This window comes from Leptosomus discolor, chromosome 6, assembly GCF_034619465.1.
Source record: "Leptosomus discolor isolate bLepDis1 chromosome 6, bLepDis1.hap2, whole genome shotgun sequence".
In the NCBI taxonomy this organism is placed as follows: Eukaryota; Metazoa; Chordata; class Aves; order Leptosomiformes; family Leptosomidae; genus Leptosomus; species Leptosomus discolor.
The window spans coordinates 35,790,457-35,814,265 of NC_141396.1; the positions used below are offsets into that span (position 1 = coordinate 35,790,457).

General features: G+C 39.6%; 1 protein-coding gene across 4 annotated transcripts in view; it reads right to left on the reverse strand.

Moving 5' to 3' along the window:
* Positions 1 to 2,088: 2,088 nt before the first annotated feature.
* Positions 2,089 to 23,809, reverse strand: part of CTNNA3 (catenin alpha 3) — a 536,681-nt gene continuing 514,960 nt past the window's right edge. For 3 of the 4 annotated variants that reach the window (XM_086467518.1, XM_086467519.1, XM_086467520.1), the window contains 3 exons: positions 22,235 to 22,340; positions 15,226 to 15,360; positions 2,089 to 2,376 (listed from right to left, as the gene is read on the reverse strand). In XM_086467518.1, coding sequence (XP_086323644.1) covers positions 2,089 to 2,376; positions 15,226 to 15,360; positions 22,235 to 22,340 — 529 coding nt within the window. The remainder of the gene's footprint in view (positions 2,377 to 15,225; positions 15,361 to 22,234; positions 22,341 to 23,809) is intronic. The other variant, XM_086467521.1, reaches the window with a different exon arrangement.

Consider the following 23,809-nt stretch of genomic DNA (forward strand, 5'->3'; position numbering starts at 1 on the left):
AGAGACATACAAGATAAAAATAGAATCCCACAACACTAAAAGACGTCTTCTCAGTGGCGTACGTGCTTTTTATTAATAATGTGATAACAAGATGCTAGTTACAAACATTTGATGTCAAGGTGACCTATATCAAAGGCGTAACCTGGAGACATGATGATTTATTAAGAGAGTGACACCACCCAAAACAAGGTGATGTTGCCTCGCCTGCTGGCTTCTGGACCTGAGCCTTGCTGGGGGAGTAGGTAGCCTGAGGGGGTGGGCCAGAACCTGAACAACTACTTGGAGAATCTGGCTTTAAGGTGTGACAATAATGTACACTCTTCTGATCTCTGTACCACACAGGATCTTTATCTCAGCTTTGCTCAGTCTGCCAGCAGACCTACTGGAAGTAGGTTCTATGACCTGCTCTGTATTACCTCTGCCAGCTCTGCTTGCCTGTTGGCAGATTCCCACTCCATAGCCCTGAGAGGACTATCAAAGACCTGTACATGTTACTGAGACCTTGATGCAAACCAAACACGCTGGAGGGAATTTGAGTTGGAAAGAAGTAATTTTTCTTCCAAACTTCTCTTCTGTTTCGTTTAACAGATAGTATTACTAATTATGGAAGGTGGAATAGTGATCTGTAAATTTTTTAATTCATGATCGCTATTGGTTTGATGGGGTTTAACCAACAGCCCGGAAATTATACTGCTCCACTGTCCTGAGTTTAGAACCAGAGTGGGTCCCAAGGGGAAAAACAGTTCATGATTATTTTTGCTGCCCACATTGTGCTAGGTAGGTGCACTGCTGTGCAAAACATGGTAATAAATAACAGGGAGCAGGAGCCCATATTCTGGAGCCACCTTATAACAGCAGTCAATAACACATCATGAAATTCTGGCATTTGAGTGAGCTCTTTTGCCTTAGCAAATACAAAAAAAAACCATATCAAAGGATCTACTTAATTGCCAAGAAAAGACATCTTGAGTAACAAGTGGAGTCTGGGAAAACTTAGTGACATGGCCAAAATCAGTCCAAGTGGATTTCAGCTTCAAACAGATTTAGAAAAATTTTCTTTCACTATTTTACAGAAGCCTAGTGGTAATCAGACTAATAGCACTTATTTCATTACACGCTTTGAGATAAGAGTGCAGCGATTTAGCAACTCCCTTACTGGCACAGCCCTGCATTTAGGACTGTCACAAGAAAATGATCTAAATCACTACAGTTACCTTGCAAAAAACCTCATCATTCCTAAGATTCAAGATATGTGTATTTCACACACTGATCTCAGAATAATGATGTATTTCATATTTGTTCTTTTGTGCAGTGATTAGGAAAAGTTTTTTACTGTTAATAGCCGATTTATCTGAACTTCTAAATGTGACAGTCAGCAGATTTATTAGGGCTTACAGAATAGAGTAGGAAGCAGAACATAGATTAATGTTAATGTTTCAGAAGGCTTTTAAAGAGCTATTATTACTGCTATGTTGCAGTCAATGCTTTTTTATTACACTTTTTGTGTTTCATCAAACGTTTTCAAACTTAGATTTCCAAGGCTGGGCCTTGGATGAGGGGAGATCTTTACATCTTTCAATCTAGATAAAAGTTAAGGGCTCAGACTCTCAGCTAGCATCAGGCAGTCCTGCTGATTTGATCACAGTGTAATGATGCTGATAAAGGATCTGACGCTATAAATATGATGTTTAAAAAGCTGTATGCCATAGAATACATGCAGTTGAGTATTGGCCACATTCATCCCTGGTGAAGGAATGCCTAAGCCTAGGGAGTGCAGTACGACTTGGGCAGGTTGGCACATTGCATCCTCCTTTCCAACTACAGCACAATCCCATAATGTAGCACTCGAAGTGTTCTGCTGAAAACATGCCAGTATAAAGACAGGATAGTTTGTCACTGCAAGAGAATGGGTATTTTTTCAACTGTGTGCTGCTAATTAATCCAACAGCATTTTCAAATAATTTAAGCAAGTGATATCTTACAGATATAGAGAAAAGCAAAACATATATCATTATTAAATAAGTGGAGGGAAAATGAAAAAAAAAATCATCAGAAATTCAAGACAGGGACACAAAAACTGTCAGAGTATTAGACCATTTCTCTGCCTCTAAATTCACTCATGACTTGAACAGGATGGATTCTCTTCTTTGCAGAACCTTTTCTGACAGCCGCATAGATGTCTTCTGGCTTCTCTCTTTTAATTAGGGGCTTCTTCTCTGGCGCCTTCATTCTCCACATCACAACAGGATGTCGTGGGCCAGTAGGACTCTGAATCTTGATAATCTTTGTGGACGCAATATAGGACATCTTCACTGTCTGTACCACAGCATTCATTAAATTTTTGGCTGCCTGAATTAGCGAAGTGACGCTATCCAACTGTAATAAGAAACAGAAACATTAGTCTAGGAAGCCGGTCTGCTTTTAATCATAATATGCTCAGGAATAAAACAACGGTTAAAAAGTAAGACTGCCGTACTAAACCCTAATTTGTTTTCCCTTGGTACGTTTGATCATTATATTCATGTTCCACTGCTCCACAACTTCCAGACTTAGAAGTGCCATACAGAAATTTGTGCTGGTGAATTATAAATGCTTATGTAGGTAATGTTTGTTGTTTCCTTTTTTTTAAACGTATACTCATGATGCTTGTCTCCTGGGTCTCATTGCAATTACTAGTGATGGGTAATGAAACCAACTAAAGAAGAGCTACGAAAATGTGACCTGTTACTGCCTTTGTATCAGCACTAGGCAAAGCCTCTAGTTGCTCCTGTCACATTCCAGGCTCCCACCCATGCTCCTGTGCAATGCTGAGATACTGGGAAGTGGCTGCCTTTGTCAGAGCTGCTGAACCTAGTCTCGGCAGCCATGATTTTTAAGGGTAATTAAGAGCGAGACAGCACACAGGAACTGCGGTGACTGTGTGGCCTCTCAGACTGTTTCAGGAGTGCCAGCCTAAGAAAGGGGCAAAAATGCATAACAAATTAATCCCTATCACCTACTACCATCTTCAACAGCATACTACATAGGCATACAAGTGTTAAAGCAAAGGCATTTTTCCATCAATATTCCTGGAAATAGCGCATTTAGTTCGAACTGAAAAATCTGCTAACAGGAACAAAAAAATGACAGCTTTAACAAGCAAGTTGGCTCTGCCATACTGCTCTGTAGTGTAATACAGGCAAACTCACTGATGGCACTGCTTCCTTCATACATTTGAGGCCTGCAGGCTGCACAGTGTCTGTGGGCTGAAAGCAAAGAGTGCTGGGGACACTTCACTGTCTTGGTCACCTCCACAGTCCCAAGGACTTTGGCAGTCCAGCTAGAGGCTAGTGGCATTGTGCAAATGGCAAATATGATCCTATGATATCTGCTGGGTAGAGGCATTTTAGTTCGTGTTAACCCTCCCAGTGAATCTTCATCTCAAATTCTAGTCACCAATCTGGTCCAACATGTTCCATAAAGATCTTTCAAGCAGGCTGCGTGCAGAACAGAGTCACTACTCTGATGGGGAGAGCTATGATCTTGGGGACAGCGGCTTGACAAAACTGAGAACAAGCGCAAGTATTTGAGAGAAGACCAACACTGGCCAAAGAGCTGATGCCTGTAATTGGCCATCGGTATTACTTCAGCCCTTGGAAATGAGAAAAGCCTTTTTCTCATTTCTCAGGTTTTCAAAACACAGACTGATAAGGCTTGGGCTCATCCTTTCAGAAGTTAAAGGGACAAAAAACACACAAAAGGGGGGGGGGGGGGGGGGGGCGGTGGTCCTTCCACATTTTGTCATTGTTGTGTGTGTGTGGTGTCCTTCCATATCTTGTTGGGGGCGGGGTGTGGGGGGGTGTGTGTGCACATGTGTGTACGTGGCGTCCTTCCACATCTTGGTATCTTCGGAGGGTGGGGTGGGGGGGTGTCCTTCCACATTTTGTCATCTTTCTGTGTGTGTCTGTGTGATGTCCTTTCATACCGCGTGTGTGTGTGTGTGTGTGTGTGTCTCGTCCTTCCACATGTTGTTGTCTTTGTGTGTGTGTGCGTGCGTGCGCACGCTTCATGTGTGTGCTTTATGTGTGTGTGTGTCCATGTGTCCGTCCGTCCTTCCATGTCTTCTCATCTTTGTGTGTGTGTGTGGTGTCCTTCCACGTCTTGGGGGTTGGGGGTGTGTGGTGACCTTCCATGTCTTGTCATCTTTGTCTGTGTGTGTTTGTATGTGGTGTCCTTCCACGTCGTGTTGTCTTTGTGTGGGTGGTGTCCTTGCATGTCTTGGTGTGTGTGCACAGAGGGGGTTGTCCTTCCACATCTTGTCTGTGTGTGTGTTGTCATTCCACATCTAGTTGCGTGCATGTGTGCGCATATGTTTGTGTGTGTTACCACTAGACATTGTATGCCACCCTGGGCACTTCAGAAGGCATCGCCACACATCCAGTGCACTCAAACAGCAAAAAGATTATACCATTTTAGGTGAAATATTCGCAATTGTATTTTTGCTCAGCGGGGAACCTTTTTTATACAGGGTTGGCTAACAGCTGAATGATGCCATATGTAATTTTGAGCACAATGCTTTTTGTACCATTAAATTTCTCTTGGATTTATTTGCTTGAAATAAAGGCTGTCCTCCTCTTTCAACTTAAGGTACCTTTGCTGCTGAAGAACTGCTAGGACAAATATAGGGCATAAATCATCACAGTGACCTAAACGACTAGCTTTTTACCTTGAAAGAAGACACCCCATCCCTATTTAATTACAAGGCCGACAATTTCAATTTAGAGAGGAATCTCCAGTCTGACTACCTTTAAGAAAGCCCTGTTTTACATATTTACTATTTAAATATTATTTAGTGTTTACTATATAGTTATTATTTAGTTAGAAATATTTGTTATTATAAATACTATTTAAATAAATAAATTCTACCTGAGCCACCTTCCATTTTATGACATCCTCCCCAAAACAGGGAAGAGGAGTCTTAAAAGCCAAAGTTACATCAGTGTGCCATAATGAGAACATTATCGGTTTTAGGACAAAATACAGAGTTCAAACACAAGACACTCTACTTTCTAGAGAGTACGTTTGTGCAGTGTGCAAGCACATACATGTGTGTACGTGCACACACACACGCCTCCATATTCCAAGCGCATTGTTCAGGAATATTTGTCACTTCACATATGCTAACCCAGAGAAAGCCCACTGTGGTTTGGACATAAAAATAGTAGGGATTACGCTATATAACTGGAGAGCCTACATTTCAACTTCTAAACATCTTCTTTGTAGAAACATTTGTCTTCTGTAAAAGCAATTCAGTCGGTTCTCTAAAACAGCCATTGGTTTTACTGGGAGAATGAGCTTGTATTTTGTCATCCAGCCTAACCACGTAGTTGTTTGCAATATGCAGGTTTGCAAACAGTTGTTAAGAAAGGCTCAAGGGCTTCTCCCCTTTGCCAAGTCAAATTAATTGATCAGGTGAGAGGAGTGTGTTACTGTCTGTCTTCATGTCAAGTGTGTGACACTTCCTTATACTCATACACACAAATGCAAATAACAGTAATAAAAATGCAGCCCAAGGGGCTGGATTTAGTTGCATTTCAGAAACATCTCTGAAGTGGCAGAAAAGCCCCTCCAGTTACTACCACGTTCAGTGCCTCTCTCTGGAAGTGCCAAAACCCTTCTATTTCCGCCCCCTCTGACCCCTGCAAGTTAAAATCCTTAGTGGCCTGGTTGAATCCACACATATGGGTGATGGCAAACTGCAATTATATCTATACACCAAGCAAAGGTGCAAAATTTACCAGCTGGCTTCTGAAGTTCAGTCCTTGCTGCAGCACTTCTTTAACATAAGCTGGTAGGCATATTTGGGGCCTGTGATTTATCAGCAACTCTTGAGAGGCAGGCTGCCTAGCCGCTCTGCTAGGTTTAGCAGTACAACCACATAGTTGTTTTTAATGATAGACTTTGACATATGTTCAAACCACATGGTGACCTCCAAGCCTAAAGCTTATTTCAACTGCTGCTTTTAAACCAAATATTTACTAAACTTCCAGGCTATCAGTAAGGTGTACTGCTCAGAGGCCTTGTCATTCCACTCCTGGTACCTCTTCAGTCCCCAGTGTGTCCCTTTTTCTAGGGAGGCCGACTAGTGTAGCATTAGCCCACTGGCAAATGAACTGATGTCCTATCCAAATTTCAAACTGCTGAATACTCACTGTCACTTTATGTATTATTTTTTGGTTTGTTGGAATGAGAAGGGGGAGAGGTAGACAAAGTTTCATAAGAACATTTTTCTGTCATGCTAACCGGAGGATTAGTTATACAGACACATGTACATGCACACACACACACACGCACAAAATTTTCATTATCTGTTGTTTTCTAGAATATCTGACAATGCCATGATCCTGACAACTTCTTAAAAGCTTTGACTAATCTTTTTCCTCCAGTGGTCAATGTTGGTGGCATCATACACACTCACTTTTCTAGCATTGGCTGTGTAGTAACACCACTACAAAGCTGCCGTGTGCCAGAGGTTGCAAAACATCGTTTTGCTTCTATGGCAGAAGGTGTGTGGGCTTTAGGGGCAGGGGTTTGGGGGATTTTTTGCGGGGTTGTGGTTTGGTTTTTTTTGTTGGTTCCCCCCCCCCCCCCCCCCCCGAAGTTTCTCAGTGACTTCAGTGTCTGTAATCCTTCCACATTTTAAAATTGCCTTGAGTTAGAGCCACACTAGGAGGATGGTGGGCTGGGCAGCAAACTGGACTGTAGTGTCAAGGGCAGGTCTAGTGACTGCTGCTCTGGGCGTGGGGAAGAAAAAAAATAACTGTTTGCATGGAAGGGAAAATGCTGCTAGAAGAAATTGGTAGCAGCATCCAGGCAGGATACAGGTTGTTCCAAAACTTCATCCAGTTTTTATAGTGACTAATTTACACTGTGAAATATCGATAATGAAGTGGAATCCTTTCAGGAGATGGTTGCAACTTATGCACTTTCTTCTCCTGTGGAAACTGAACAGTTAGTTATCGCCTCATTCTGGCATCTGTAGCTCTGCTCACAAAATGGCCACAGCTGTGGAAAAGTCCACAGCTCCTTCAGCACACCACTGTGATCAAGAAAACTATTTTTACTTCTTAAAATTACAATCTGTCTACTACAAACAAACCATAAACTTTATGGCTCTCTTCATTTTTATGAGATTGTAATTACAAACCAATCTTGGCATGTCAGCCTCATAGTTTGACACTGAGGAGTGGACACCTATCAGTGCCAGCATTTTAAATCCCAAAAATCTGAAGACTGAACTATAAACTGAATTATACGGCTGTACCAATCTGAAGTGGCTGAATTCCACTGCCCCCTTGCCATGCCATGTGAACTGAACCTCTGACCTATTATTTAAGCTCTTAAAAGATGCCCTGAGATGCAAACAGGCTTGCAGGAAGATACCTAAAACAAGAAATACAAAACCCAGCTGCTATGTGCCTCCCTGCTGAAAAGCAGATGACCTAGCTACCACTAAGGCTGTTTAAATTAGGGGGGGTTTGCTGCAGTTACCACAGTAGCAGGGGGGTGCAGGGGTAGGTGGTGCAGGCAGCAATCCCCATTTATTTCACTTTGCTCTTGACATCTCTGCGTAGGCAATGAAATACAGGGCGACTTACTTAATGTTGCCCTTTAGGCCATCCATGTTATTTGCAGTGTCTTAGCGTCCACATTCCCACTCAGTTTTCTGGATGCATCTCACACTAGTCTTACTTCTATACAGAAAATGTGGATGTAGGGGTGGGGTGGGAGGTATTTCTTAACTGCATTCAAGAGTTTGGAGAAGCTTTTAGAAGATATTCTTGGACATGTACTACAGATGGCAAGAATCAGGCCATACATTTAATCTTTTTTTTTGTCTCTAGACAGCAGCTGTTTTTATACTTCAGTGACAGTAACGTAAGAGTTTGGTGTAAATCTATTGTGCTTCTATAAATCTAACGTACTCAAGGACTACCTTCACTTGGATGCTTTTATCTCAGATGTTCAGCAGGCTCTTCAAGGCCTCGTATCTAGGAAAACTGATGAAATGAAACTTGGCATAAATGAAAGACTGATAAAATATTCATTGTGCATTTACGTTCATTTCATTTAGAGCGATGTAGCTGCAAACTCTTCAATGTGCAGCAAGTGGTACATAAAGACTCACTAGCAAAACAAATGAACAAACCAACCCCCAGAAAAAGCTGTTTTATTTTTGCGAGACTCCCACTTCTGCTCTTTTGTCACTTTCCATGGAGACACAATGTTCCAGCCTCCACATTTCACAGGTCTGACTGTGTCAGTCAAGACAATAATTCATTAAAGGATTTAGGGAAAGCATCCCTTGCCGTAGCTTTTCTTATCTAAATATGCCATCTGCCCTGTGAGCATTAGTACTTTGTTTCCATTGGAAAAAAAAAAAAAAAAAAAAAAAAAGAATGATTCTATAACCACTGAACCACTGTAACTTCACTTTGTGGTGAAACAGAGAAGACACAGACCTGAAGACAGTAATTTAAAGAAAACCTTGATCACCCAAACCCCACCAACCAATAAAAATCAGACTGGTGGCACTCAGGCTGAAATCTACTCTCTCTCATCTCCAGCACTTGCATTGCTCTTCTGTAATGAGTCCTGTGTGCAAGTAATCAAACTCTCCACTGAGTAACAAACCTGAAGAAATGGGATTTCAGAAAAAAAATTGATTTTGAAACTTCATTTTCAATTTCTTTACGTGCACTATACTTTTTCACATTTTTGTAAAATAATTTCCTGTCTTGGCAGTAGTAGCAATCCATTTCTGCAAGGAGTTTAACAATGTAATAACTGATATGGTCAGTTATTTTTATTTAATATTCAGAATGATTAAGAGACTCATGACTTAGAATTTAAAGGAAGTCTTATGCTATATAATATTTTCTGTTCAGTGTACTAAGAAAAGCTTGCCTTGTCATGTGTCTGTAGCAGTTGTTAAACAAATATAGAATTTCCTATTCTCAAAGCATGTAAATAAGTCCGTCTCCCACTTACATTCTTGCGTAGATTTGCAGACGCTGTCTCTTTCAAATAAAGAAGTGGCAGGCAATTGCTCTCTGGAATAAAGCTGTGAGAGACTACGCAAAACAATACTCACAAAACACTTCTTGTGTGCCAGTCTGCCAGAACCCCAGTTATGATACTCTTGATTGGTCTGCTGCGAGCATTATTTTTTTTTTGCTGGGAACTGAGGTTTTACTGTTTGAACACAGAGTTCTCAATTGGCTGTTTACAATCTCCCAAGTCTTACTTACAGTTCAACCAGACTTCACCTGTATGAAAATTGAAAAACTAATTATAAAACATCAAACACACAGTTCTTTAATCAGTGTTTGAAGTCTGAACTTAAAAATTCTTGTGGAAATAAGGTCAGTTATTAAAAATTAATCTTAATTGAACCACTAAGCTTAAATACATTCCTGGAAGCAAGTTTTCTTTGTTATACTATACTGAGAGACTAAGACTGAATATTTATTTCTTTGACAAGTACTTCTGAAAAGAACATGAATTCTACATTTCTGTGAAGACTAGTGAGCTTCTGAGTAGTGCTCCATTTAAGGTAAGGAGTACTTATTACATTGCGCTCTTCATTTTCTTCCCACTTTTTTACTATGTGTGACAATTGGTTGTTTTGAGTAACTTCTATGGGTCCTTCATTAAGGTTGCTCTATAAAACAAAAAGTGATATAATCCCTTAAGATTAAAAGCAGCAGAACAATCCGAACAGGTAAAGCACTAAGAGTGAAATCCTGGCTGTTGAAGGCGCTGGGGTTTTCCTTGGCTTGGGCCAAGATTTTAAATATCCTTAGCTCAGAAAACAAGTGTTAAATTTCCAGTTTTTTCTCCACTCAAAATAGTGATAATCTTATTTTAATGAAAATTGAGATCTTAGTCCAACAGTGACACCAGAAGATGTGTGTTCAAAAAAACACAGGAAAAAGTTCAAGAGTTGGAAGCATTTCATTAACTACCATGTTTCTTCAAGTCACTGCCAGATGATACATAAAACCTATCATGGATTCAGGCTGTATATAAAATAAGACAAAGGCAGACTTGCCATTGCAGTTCTTTTTTCCCATTACTGGAAACTGTTCCCTCAGGGTTTTTCCTCACCTCTGCTTAGCCATGCTCTCCCTTTGGGATATCAGAGGGATTTCATCCCAATTTGTGGAACTGGCCTTGGGAAATCTGCCTCACCCTTTGGATGGGTAATCTGGGGGTGTGTGTTTTCAATGAGCTGAGTTTTCCTAAAAATATGGCTATTCTGTTGGTTCTCTATGTCTGTCTGTCTGTCTAGTAATTACATCATACACCTCAAGGCTATTTGGGGTTTGTTCTGTGGTTTACCCATTTTTCAGGTGGGGAAATGGAAGCTAATGAACTAAATACCTAACCATTACCAGAATCTGTGTCAGGCTATGCAGGATGCAAAGAACTGAAATTGTGTCCTATAACTAGACCAGGCCCTGAGTCCAAGTGAAATGGTCAACAACGTACATAAGTGCTGTAAAACTGCTTCCCTGAAACACCATCATGGAACCTGTGCTTAGACAGGCGGTAGCTCAGTCCCTCCCAAGTACTGCTGCTTTCACTTGCAGGAAGGGTTTGAAAAAAGGAAACTATTTTTTAAAAAACAGGATCTTGAGAAAAAGAGATTCATGGTTTATTATATATATCCTTTCCTTGCTGTTTCCATCAGTTGCTTCAGTTTGTGAAGAAATGGGAGTTCTTGTTGCAGTAATCTTTTACATGCACTGAGGCTAAGAACTATAAAATACATCCTGATTTTGCTAATTAGCAAAGTAATTATTATTAGGAAAAGTTAATTGTCTTGTAGTGTACATTACCAGTAATACTTCTTGCTGCTTTAAATTAGTTCTTCTCAGTAGATGCGGTTTAGAAAGCAATAGCAGCTGAGCTGTCTGTAAGTAATTAACAGGAAAAAACATACCCCTTGCTTTGCTTCCATCGCCCAGGAGTTCTATATACACACACACTCACTGGCATACACTAGTGAAAGATGTAGTGTTTTTACATAAAAAAAAAACAAACAACCGAACAGTGAAACATTTCTGTCAACTTTCAGTAAAAGAAAATTTTAAAATAATATACCAGCTCTTAGGGGTTAACATCAACTCTTAGAAAATTAGTGGTTTAGTATTTTCAGAATCAAATACTGATGTAAGAAGTCATTTTATTAAGGCCCTACAAGCAGCCTTCCACCATTAGTTCAAAGAAACTGAACTGCAAGTTCCCAATGACAGGGATAAATACCAACAAGGCGGAACAAACTGGCTGAACAAGGAGCAGTAGCTGTGCAACTGGTACATGCAGGCATCACTTTTGTCAGCACAGCAGCAATGGACTTGAGCAAGACAAAAGAGAAATTTTTTCATGGAAGGCCGCACAGCAGTAAAAGCAGGACAGCGGTACTGAAGTCAGTGCAACACACTGTCTACCTATAATAAATGCAGTGGGCTGTTACAGTAGCCAATATTTCAGTATGATTGCCAGCTTGCTGCTTAGCCCTTAGTTCCCATTCTTCAGTCCTACAGGAGCTGCAGCTTGGAAGCCATTCTGCCCATCTTGACTTCTCTTTTAGGAGGAAAAAGCAAACCCAAACACAAACCCTAAAAGGAACTGAAACGCACTGCACCCCATCTCCTCCCCTGCCAAAGGAACAGCTCTTTAAAAGAGTTCAGCAAAATGCCAGGTCCTCTCTAGCAGTGCCTGAACACCTCCAACTGTAACGAAGGCGTTGCGCTGCTTGCCAGCTGCCACAGTACTTGCACGTTGGCTGAGACATGATTCTCCTGGGGTATGGTTATCCAAGGATTGGGACTGTGTCAGCCAAAGGCCTGGTGGCAGCTACAGATATCCTACCTTGTATTTTTCCATGTGCTACCTTTACCTTTGACTCCATGTGTTTTTACCTGTGGTACGGCCTTCAAAGGTGAAACAGGCTCACAGCAATATTGTGCAGGCAAGTTTTGATTTAACTGGCAGGGGAACTCGGTAAGTGAAACAGACATTTAAATCCAGCCTTGAAGCATGAAGTTAGAAGTATTAAAGCACCTACATTTGGCACAAAAGTGGACTTACATCACTGCTGTTTAAGTAAGCATGCTCCTTGAGATACCAACAGGAAGAGTCAAAGATAGAGTGAAACACTCATCAGTGCACAGGTAAGGCTGTTAACCTGAGAGACCTCTTCTACGCCATTAGTCCAATTCTGTGATACTGTAACTCTTAAGAACTGTCTCTTCCACATTTCCATTTCAAGGCCCAAAAGCTTTGTCTCCCTTGCCATATACAATATAAAATTAAATACAAGAAAGTAATGATTATAAATAGCACAGAATTGCCTGCCAGAAGACTGAGAGCACGATGCTCACGTATAAAATATGTTAATTTTTTGCCCTGCAATATAGTTCTCTTTATTTAAAGCCACTGTTGGGAAAAAAGCAAGCTGGCAACGTGCAAGCCTATATTGTGCAGTACTTGTAAAAAAGGATTATCAGCTTATCTACATAAATGAATGCAATTACTGTCAATCTGCATACTGCATATGGTTACCCCATTAATTTCTGCCTGAAGAGGCACAAATTTAATAGGAGAAACTGTCCGTTTCCTGTTTAACCACACCTAGTGAAGACCTACTGAATCCTCACCATTTCTACTTGTGCAGCTTACAAATCAGCAATGCTAGCTGCATTATTTAAAAACTTAATAAATAAAAAAAATAAAATATTATGGCAGCATCAAAGACTAAATACCAATCAAAGGATTTTTAATGAATGAAAAAAACCAAAACCACAGTAAATTAAGAACTAAAATCACAGAATGGTTTGGGTGGGAAGAGACCTTAAAAGATCCCCTAGTCCAACCCCCCTGCCATGGGCAGGGACACCTTCCACTAGACCAGGTTGCTAAAGGCTCCATCCAACCTGGCCTTGAGCACTGTCAGGGAGAGGGCAGCCACAGCTGCTCTGGGCAACGTGTTCCATTGTCTCACCACCCTCACAGTGAAGAATTTCTTCCCAATATCTAACATCCATCTTCCCTCTTTTGGTTTGAAACTTACCCCTTGTCCTATCACTACCCTCCCTGATCAAGAGTCCCTCTCCACCTTTCCTGCAGCCCCCTTTAAGCACTGGAAGGCCGCTCTAAGGTCTCCCCAGAGCCTTCTCTTCTCCAGGCTGAACAAACCCAACTCTCTCAGTCTGTCCTCACAGGGGAGGTGCTCCAGCATCATCTTTGTGGCCTCCTCTGGACCAGCTCCAACAGAAGCTAACAATCCACACAGCTCTTCCTCGCTTTTTCTGTACACAGCCCTTTAGAACCACCATAACTGGGGCTCTGTGCACTACTGAGCCACTGACTAGAATGAAAGTACTGGAGCTCAGAGAATGGGCAGTGAGAAAGGCTGGTGTCCATGTAAGCGCAGTAGGAGACTACATGATTATATGGCCTGAATTCAGAAAAACACTAATTGAGGAGAACAGTTAGAAGGACTATCAGCTGGATACTCCCCAAAAGCATCTCAACTGCCCTAGGCAAACTGGCCCATTTAACCTACAGTAAGATGTGGGCAGGGTTATTAATTTTATGTAAGAAACGTTCCAGGGGAGGTTATCAGAGGAATGTTACAGGACAAGGGCACAGGGGACACAGATGAAAAACAACTAAAGAAGATAATGTGATACAGAGAACGAATGACTATGAGCTGTGTTTGTGCCTTTCAACATACTTTTCCATAGGCATAATGCTCTTTGTTGTCCTGGGAATAAGTCCTGAACTGAACTATGTGGCAGTCACCAGTACCTCCTTCAGTACAGTGCTTCTAAAGATGAGAATCCATTTCCCTGTTGACAGAGATACATACAGGTGCCCTTATACTGTGGCATTACTGACCACTGTTATAGAGCAGTATATAAGGTTAATCTGTAATGCCATTTTATGTCTACTTTCTCCTCCATAGCTTCATCCAGAAGAAGATACCAGTAAGACAGATGTTGTGACTTTTAGCTCTATTTTAAGATACATCTCTTGGAGCAATGGCTGGCAGTTTTTCCTCTCTTTTACAGGCCTAACTGTATCACCCATATTTAAAAAAAATAAATTAAAAAAATCACTGTTGGAGTATTTCCCAAGATTGCTTTAACAGAATATCAACTAGAATTTACATCATCTCACTTTGACTCTACAAAACACTTTCAAAACTGTCCAGGACTCTAAGCATGTTCTTAATTTCGCCCAACTCCAAGCTAAATGCCTGTTTAAGTAAGTGTGTTTATTGAACTGAGACTAATTTGAGCATTTATTTGAACAAGTAACTTCTTTCCTGAACTGGAGATTCTGGATGCATGCAATGTATGTCCTCATCCTCCTTCCTTGAAAGAGGATTAAGATCTACAGTCATCCCTCTGGGATTATGAATGAAGTTAAGTTTGAGTTTTCATTTTTACAATTAAAATTTTTGCACCAGGATTATGTACTTCCCACTGTTCAGATAAGGGTGATACTGTAAAGAAAACAAGGTGAGAGAGTATCCTTACAGTGGGAGAAAAAAAATAGCAAGAACCTAACTAAACTTCCAAAATTTCTTGCAGTGACTCCACCATCAGTTGTACTTAGTTACGGGAACAGGACCAGGAAAACTACAGTTCATATGTTTCAGGCAGCGTGCAGACTTTTATAGGTCAAGGATCCATGTGCATCCAAGTTCGCCAAAGTAGTGAACAATTCAAATCAGATACACATTGTGATGTACAAGAAGCTGTATCTTTTAACTAGTTTTGTAAGCCAGTAGGGTTTATGTTTGTGTTGCACACTTGTCGCACTTGTCAGTCCTCCAGTAACTTGCTAATTTACTAGTTAGCTAATCTCAAATTTCCAAATTTCAGAGAGACAGAAGAATGCCAAAGACAAATAATAAATCTCAAGGAGATCACAAAATCAGAGACTGCATAGAGAAAACAAAGTGATTGCTATTCCTTTTAAGCCACCATTCTTACGCTTTGCTGCCTTAGATTCTCTGTGTTGAGAGAGTGAGTTTAAATACAGTGGGGAATAAAACAAGGGATTCAGGATTACACTGGAACATCTCATAAACACAGGAAAGCATAACTCAGTTTTAAGATTTATTTGCATTAACAATGGAGTAATTTATACCATTTTTCTACTTACAGCAGACATGATGAGCTCTCCACCTAAATTCTGGATTTCTGCTTTAACTTGACTGCAGATTTTGAGCTGATGAGAGTATAGCTTGATCTGTTCTAGGTAAGCCAACAAATCCTGTTTGCACGATTGGTCTGGACACTGAAGATGAACAAAAGAACCATTAATAAAGCATTTCAGTAAATGCTGATTCAAAATTTTGTCTCAGACATCAGGTTAATACTTCGCTGAGGAGTATCCAAATCATACGTGAGTGCAGCCTTGCTTTTCACTGCAGCTGTACCAGGCTGTGTAGTTCTTTCCTCTTGTGAAGCTTTGTAACAAGGTAATTGGGGAAGCTCAGAATAATCCTAAACTTCCCCATATTCATTTTTTATTTAACACTGCTGCTCTTGCCTTAGCAATATTTCTAAAAAAATTCTTTGATGTACAGAATAATTACTTTCCCTTCAATTCTTAAGACGTTATGATTTCTTTTTAAGAAGATACCTACATTAACAAGTGATACTTATGTGGGGAAATGTAGAGAAAAATGCAGAGCCATGTTAACATTTATATGAAATTATGCTTATCTTACAGAATTATCTACGTTTTTTTGTGTTCCATCCAGATTTTATTCAACTTGATCTGCAGATGATCTGTATCAGTGGGAACAGGAAAGGAAGAATTTCCTACAGAAAACTCACTGATTTCAGTACTTTAAACATCACAGCGTTTTTTAATAAAAATAGCATCTTTCTCCCCTCGCTTCTGTGAACTCCTAAAATACCTGGAGTATGTGAAGGGCAAATATTGTTCTGTGAGTATCAGACCAGGCACCTAAGACCTGGTATGCATTTGTTCTAAAGCTGCTTTTTGTTGCTCTGGAGGAATAAAGGGATTTTAAGGTGAATGGTGAGTCCCTATCACACTACTACAGCTGTAAAAAGTGAGCACAGTAAGTCAGAAACAGATCCGTACAGTTTTCCAGAGATGTGTTTTTAGCCTGTGTGCTGTACTTTATGAATATATGGTCACCTTCTTCTGATAGGAAATTGTGTCCAGCTTCATTTATTAAAAAAGAAAAGATACACTCCCGCCAACTGCAGCGGCAACAATCTATGGTTTTGTACAGTTATTTAAACTTTTGGTCTTATGGAATTGTGGTAAACGGATTTAAATCCAAAACCTGCCAGATGACAGAAAAAGCACCAATTCTACTTAATTCATGAAATCTTTTACCTCAACTGCTGGCTTTGCTAAAGAAACTTGGCACTTGTTTAAAATGGGGGTGTGACAATTCTATTCTTCATGACTGTGCAATATATTTGGTTAAGCAAACAACTTCATGTTTTAGACTTTTAGGAAAAGATAACAATGAATAATAAAGATTAGAGTGAACAATTTTGAATTATTTAACATGAGATAAATTCAGTCCGTCTTCTGCTTCGTGTTATTCATAATAAAATGGTTTCTGTGCTTTTGCATAGTTTAGAAGAAAAATAGAAGTTTGTTGACATCCTCTTACATGTGATGTTTTCAAAGTGTTAGAGTATTACAGAAAACTATACTGAAATATGTCTTTGTTTCTTCCTTACCCAACAGTGCTTTGAGAACTGCACAAATCAGTATTTAAATACCGGTATCTCAGTGACTGTTTAGCAAACTGGAATATTCATTGTTTATTTAATTTTAATTAATAAACATTTGTCCTTCCAGTCAAATGCAACTGTAATCCCTTTAAGCATCAGTACTAATTAGATCAAGACAGGGTGTATTTCCTGGAAGGAGATGCTTGCTCCTCCATTTTTTCTTTTCCTAAATAAGCTGTGATTTATTTTTTTTTTTTTACCACTGGGAAAAATCAAGACATGGGCACACAGGGGTCCAATATAGTGTCTCATCCACTTCAAATAGTGCCAATGCCAATTACAGAAGTTCAGAGACAAGAATAATTTAACCTTATTATACAGTACCCTTTTGTACAGTAATACTGGCAGGCCAGTCACATTTACTGTCTTCCTTATATACAATTAGAGAAGAAACGTGTAACGTTTCAGGAATGCTTAAGATGATGCGCATCAAAAGACCGGGAAATTGCCACTCAAGAGTAAGACCTTGAGGTTAACATAGTTCTATGAAAACACTGGTCAGTGCTCAGTAGCATTCAAAAAAAGCAAATGCTAGGCATTATTAGGGAAGACAGCTGAAATGTAATTACGCAACTGTACAGCTCTGTGGTATACCCACAGCTTTACTACCTCATGTAGCTACAGTGCACCTTTCCCCTCCCTTGTTTGCTGCAAGGCACACAAGAAAAAACGACAACAAAGATTTATGAAGACAGGTATTCTGTATATATTCACTATTAACTATTGTCAGCAACAGGACTGGCCTAACTGGACCTACAGTCTGACCAAATGTGCTCATTTTTATGTACTTTACCCATAACGCTTTACCTGATTATATGATCAAGGCAGGGACCAACACAGCACAAAGAGGCATTTACATGAATAAAGATAATGTTCTACACTACTTCAAGCAGGATAAAGCACTACAAAAAAATTAAAGCCTCATGCCTCATAGTGTATCCCAATCAACCATAAGCAGATGTTACAAAGAAGTGTACTCTGTAGAGAGGATATTCCATAAGGAATGCTGTACATATTGCTCAGAAGCATCTGGTACAAGCAACACTTGCTCATCAGTGAAACCAAACACTAGGCTGCAACAGAAGGACAATTTCTAAATTCCTAAATCATCCTGCAGGCAATTGATGGTTACCAGTTTAATGCCTCACATTCTTAGGTAGAGATCCTGGCAAATTATGAGAGGTTCTGTCCCCATACACAGTGAAGGTAGTGGGGTGGTAACAAGAGCTTTCCATAAGAACAGGATTGGAATGGACTTGCATCCAAAAGCTGCAGTGGTGTTTTACCTAATAGAAATATCCACAGAAACCTCCAAGTGATTTGATAAATTATGCAGTGATTAAAAACACCGTGAAAACAACATTCACAAGCCAAGTGAAAAAGCCATTGGCACAGCAGTGGCACAAAAAATCGAGTCAAACATTCTGTAGCAGATTCTGACTGTAAACAATACTGGTCTTCCTTTACTTTTATTTCATCCCTGTCCTAACACAGTCAGTAGGATTGCTCTAGAATCTGAATCTGTCTTCATAGTGATTAATACAGGGTGTAATCACACACAGACCCACTACTATAAACATAAATGTATCATTTACTGAAACTATTTCTTAACTGTAAGCTTTTAGGTAAGATGTTCCTGTAATCAGAAGATCTTTTCGGCACATCTGCTTGCATCATATTTATCAGCTGATCATTTTAAAGGATGCCTTTTTAATTTTACTTTCAGGAAAAAGTGCATGAAATCAGCTTCTCAGGAGACTACCTGGTCCTACAAAAAGAAATGTTTCGTATGGATCCCTACACTTCAAGAATTTAAAAGCAGTTGTTAACGTTTTATTGCTTTGATGTATTGATCCTGACCGAGACCACTGTAGGTGGAGGCGTTAGTGACCCACACAGCAGTTAACCTGGGTAGGGCCAGGCCTGGGCTGTGCTGTGGGGCACAAACCCCGTGGCCGCAGCACACACCCAGCTAACCTATGGCAGCAGAGGAGCCTGCGGGCAGCTCCCACTTGGTACTGGTGATTAGGTCACCTGCGTACCCTTGCCTTTATCCAGGACTGCAGAAAGAAGTTCTCATGTGAATGTGATGTTTTATTAGTTGTTTCCTTGTAAGAAACCCCCATAATGACCAAAATGGGGGAATCTCTTCTATGGACAAGGGTCTGCCCCGCATGCTGTGCGCAGATCAGAGGCCTGTTCGATGCTACGCCACCTGGGGTTCCTGTTGCTGAAAGGGATGTGAGATTATCTACACAATTCTTTCCTTACAGCGTTAGCTCTGACAAATACCATTTTAAATGACATCTCAGAGTCTGAGTGCCTGGCTTACTGGGATTGTAACAGACCAGCACCTCCTGGTGCAAAACAACTGGAATACTGGGGAGGCTTTCAATAACAATCTTAATCTACAGCACATTCCATTAAAAACAGGACGTACTAAAACTGCCTTAATTATCTTAGGGATTTCAGGTCACAAATTTGACAGCGAATTCAAAACAATCTTATTTTAAACTATATTTATTATCAATGTACTTGTGATTAATTTGACCAGGTATATGTTATTATTCGCACTACTGTTAACTTTAAGCACTGTGAGTATGGACTGAAATGTAACTGAATGCTGCTAATTGTGCTGCACTCTGTCCCTTTCCTTCAAACACAGGAAGAGGGTTTATAAAAATCTGAAATGAAGAACAGTGTATCAGAGAGTGAGGTGCTGTTGTGGCTGATGAGTTAGTTACAAAATACTGCAAATACAGTTTCACGGTGGTGGGGGGTTTTTTTCCACCTAACAGAAAGACTGTATGAATAGTGTAATTCCACAGTTCCCAGTTTTGATCCTCTGAAATTACATGGTGTACGAACCAAAATCATTCATTTGAAAATGTTTTATGAACAGGAAAAGGTCAAAGAGATATGACAATGACTCTTCATTATGCACTGACTGCTTCTTTTGGGCTCTTGCTCAGGCCCGAAGCTAGATGGAGGAAATAGAGTGAGGTTTTTGCTTTTTTTCCTTGTATGTAGCTTTGAATACCGAAAATGCTGTTGTACATTACTGTTGTCCTGTTAACTGCAAAGGCAGAGCAATAGCTGAGTCATGGGACAACTGTGAACAGTAAAGTGATGTGGCCTAATTAAATGCCAGTATCAGAAATGGTAATAAATACTTCTAGGGTAGCCTAAGCTTGATAGCAAGTGGTGAAAAAGTGTCAAAAGGAAAGTATAGGCAGGAGGAATGCAAAGACCAGTATGTTAGTTACTTGAAAATCGATACAATGTAGAGCTATCGATTTGTACTTTTGAAGCAAATCACACAAATACATTTTTACATGGAATAAAAATTCCACATAATTTAGATGTTACTAAAAGGCAACAGGTGACATATTCCACTAAGAAGTATTAATGCTGCTAAGAAAGGCACTCACGTTCCAGTATGGGCACCAAATTCTTGAAGGGTTCCTTCAGTTCGGACCAAATTTAGAGAACAGCCATCAGGTAGCCCAGAGGAATGTAAAGTTGCATCTTTGCAATAGGAGGAAGGTTTTTTTGTATGTGCAAAGCTCTGAGCTAGGACACATGGAAATAATTTGAGTGAATTCAGTAAAAGAGTTACAATAATTTCAATCATGTCACATTTCCCAGCAGCTATAAGGGTACACATGAATTATTAGCACTAACAATTCATGGCTACTTTTTCCTCACACTGATTTGTTCACATTTTTAGTCTGGAGTCACTCAATAATACAGAAAAGGGAAAACGTTAGGAAAGAAATATTTCAGTGAGTCTGGATTCCCTGTTCTAAAAAAAAAGCAAGAGATTATCACCCTTACTCATCTTTGGCTTTGATACCACATCATTTTCTGCAATAGATCAGTGATGGGTTTGAATTTTAATTTGCAATTGATAAAATCTTGACAGGAGCCATTCTCCAATGCTCTTGAAAAGAGAGATGTGTTGAAAGAGTATTTGTCGAGATCAGAAATGGGGACTCAAGACATTTTACCTAGTTTTTCCACAACTACATAGATAAACTGTATAGATAAAAATTCTTTGTCTACTTGTTAGCTGGAATTCAGAGAGACATACGATAAAACACTAACAGATTGTTGCTGCTTCAGAGACAGTAGAAAAGCAAGCGTTGTACATGAAAATCAAAAGTGAGGGGAAGAGAGACAGTATGTGAGAGTGTGGAAGATGGTGACTATACTATGCTACCCTGGACCTAAAAGGCCGTCACAAAGCCTAGGAACGTGAACGCTTTAGATTCAATACTTGCACACTGACATTTCACTACTCTTCTACTGGCACTGACTAGCCCTAAACAACCAACCCTCCTTAGCAAGGAGGGCTGCGTGTGACAAGTTGCTTGGTGCATTCATTTACTAAGTTACTATGCAGCTGTCCTAGCCAGGAAAATGAGCACGCTTATTGATTTACGTAGATCCTGGTCTCGGTATTTTGGCAGGGTTTTTGAGCAGACATTTTAAAAATCTAATGGAAATTAAGCAGACTTTATGGCTTTAACAGTTCGTATTTGACGATGATACATATTTCCTTTAAATGCTAAAAAAGTCACCTTAAGACTGCAGGCACGCAGAGGCCAATGCTCTGGAATATCCAGAGAGTATTTAACATAGACAAATATCTGACAGACATACTCCAAAGAAACGACCAGTGTTGGAGGGCAGAGATGGAAGAAAGCTAACCTAGGTACAGATTCTGTAACTACAGAGAGAGAGACAGAGAGAGGAAAGGGTGAAAACCAAGCCATTTCAAAGACAGAGAAGAGTCAGTAACCTGACGGAGCACGGTGACCTGTCCGGAACAGTCAGCCCGCTCAGCAGAACTCTATGCCAAGGCAACAATCCCCTGGTCCCATATCTAAGCTGACTCACCTGAAACAGCTCAAGTGTTTCTGGGTAATTCACCCAAAACAGTCAAGAACGGCCTATACTATAAAGTGTTGCGTTCATGACAGCTTGAAGGAGCTATGAATATATATATATATTTATATATACATATATATATTCATATATACTCTATGTCTGTTGCATTCATAGCTTAAAGGAGCCTACAAATATACGCGTATGTACAAATACATACATAGATCAATATAGGTACAAATACATCTGTAATGTATGTACACATACATTTGTATGTGTTTGTAAGTCTATATAAACAGGCACATTGATATGTATGAGGAAGAGAATCCACAGATAACAATTAAGACAGGATCTATGTATCACTCGCTTCAGAAATTGAAAAGGAAGATCAGACAGGTAGATGTAAAAATGTCACGAGCACTTTTGTAAATGACCTTCTTCAGTGTCGGAAGTTCTGTGACAAAGTTTAATGCATTGCTGCATAAATAACCTACCTGATTGGCAATCAGCCGTGCTAGGACATCCATCCTTGATCCTGACTCTGAAATCATTTTTGCTGCATTAATTACATCAGATGTGTTCTTCAGTGGTCCTCTGCCCCTTCAAATGAAACAAAGAACCCTACTACATTATTCAAAAACTAAGAATAAATCATATCCATGCAAATTAGGCACAGAACTCCTCAAGTGAATAAAAAAAATAATCCATACAGAAGCAACAATAATTAAATCCCCACCCCCCCCAAACTGTTTTGTTTTGATATCGCACAAATTTGTATTGTTTGGCACCAACTGGATACAGAAGTACCAGAAAGATATCACAGTTTTTTCGTCTGGGACATACAACCCATGCTGAATCCTGAGCATACAGCTTTTAAGAGACTACTTGTGCCATTTGCTTTTCCCGTGGTTATATGAAGTTAATGTTCCTTTCCCTTGCAGGAATTTTCTAGTTAATATGTTCAAAGAAAGTTCAGCACAGTGATGTATTCTGAGACTCATTATGGATCTCTCATCAGAAAAATAGTTGGTTTTTTGTTTTTTAAATGTAACTGATGTACACAAGCACGAATGGAAATACAGGGCTGCAAATAAAACTAACACACACATGCTACTCAAAGTACAGCTATGCCATATCTGAAAGTACTTTCCAAATAATATCACAAATTATTCAAAAGAGAATTTTGAGTTCAGGAAAACAGTAAAGTTCTTGTAAACACTCTGTCAAGAGGCCAACCTCTTTTTTTTGTACACCCACCCCAACCCAAAAAACCCCTGCTTTAATTATATGAGAATGTTTCTAGAATCTAAGAAGTCAAATGCGAATACTGAAGGTGGGCTATACTGACAACCATTATCTTCACATTCTCTTGTGCTTCTTCAATGCCAAAATACTCAGCTAAACTAAAATCAACAATTATAATTCACACATGTACAAAGCAAGCAGCCCTGCTAAATTCAGCTTTGCATTTCAACAGGAATACTTTTAGTTTTATCATGTGAACATTTAATTCCTGAAGGCCTCCTATCAATTACAAGTTCTGCAATGGACAAATGAAGTAAACAACATGAAAAAAAAAAGACTATAGTTCTTTGTTCAAATGAGAAGACCCTTTTCCTTGAGAAGTCAAACTATTCCAGCTAAAAACTTTTAGCCTAAAAATATTATCATACATAAGTATACAAACATTTCATTCAGTAAAAAGACAGCGATGACAACACAATATCACAGATGTTTAAGCTCTTTTCTTGATTAATTTTATTGCTTAGCAAAGAACTGTTTGTTAATCCTTGGGGAAAACATATGCTTTACAAATTACAGTCCCCTATTCTGAAGTTTTGAAGACCACATTTGGAACAACCTAAAATTGGGTATTTTACATTTTATTTTTCTACAGAAATGTAGCTTCTTGTTATGGAAAACCTATTTAGCAAATGGATCATTTATAGAAGAATATTTAATAGTTTGTGTGGGGAATGAACTTGCAAATGCATCCAGGATTAAGTACTTCAGACTTCACCATAGCCTTCATTTGCCTTGACCAGTATTTTCCCTTCTAACCCTTAGCT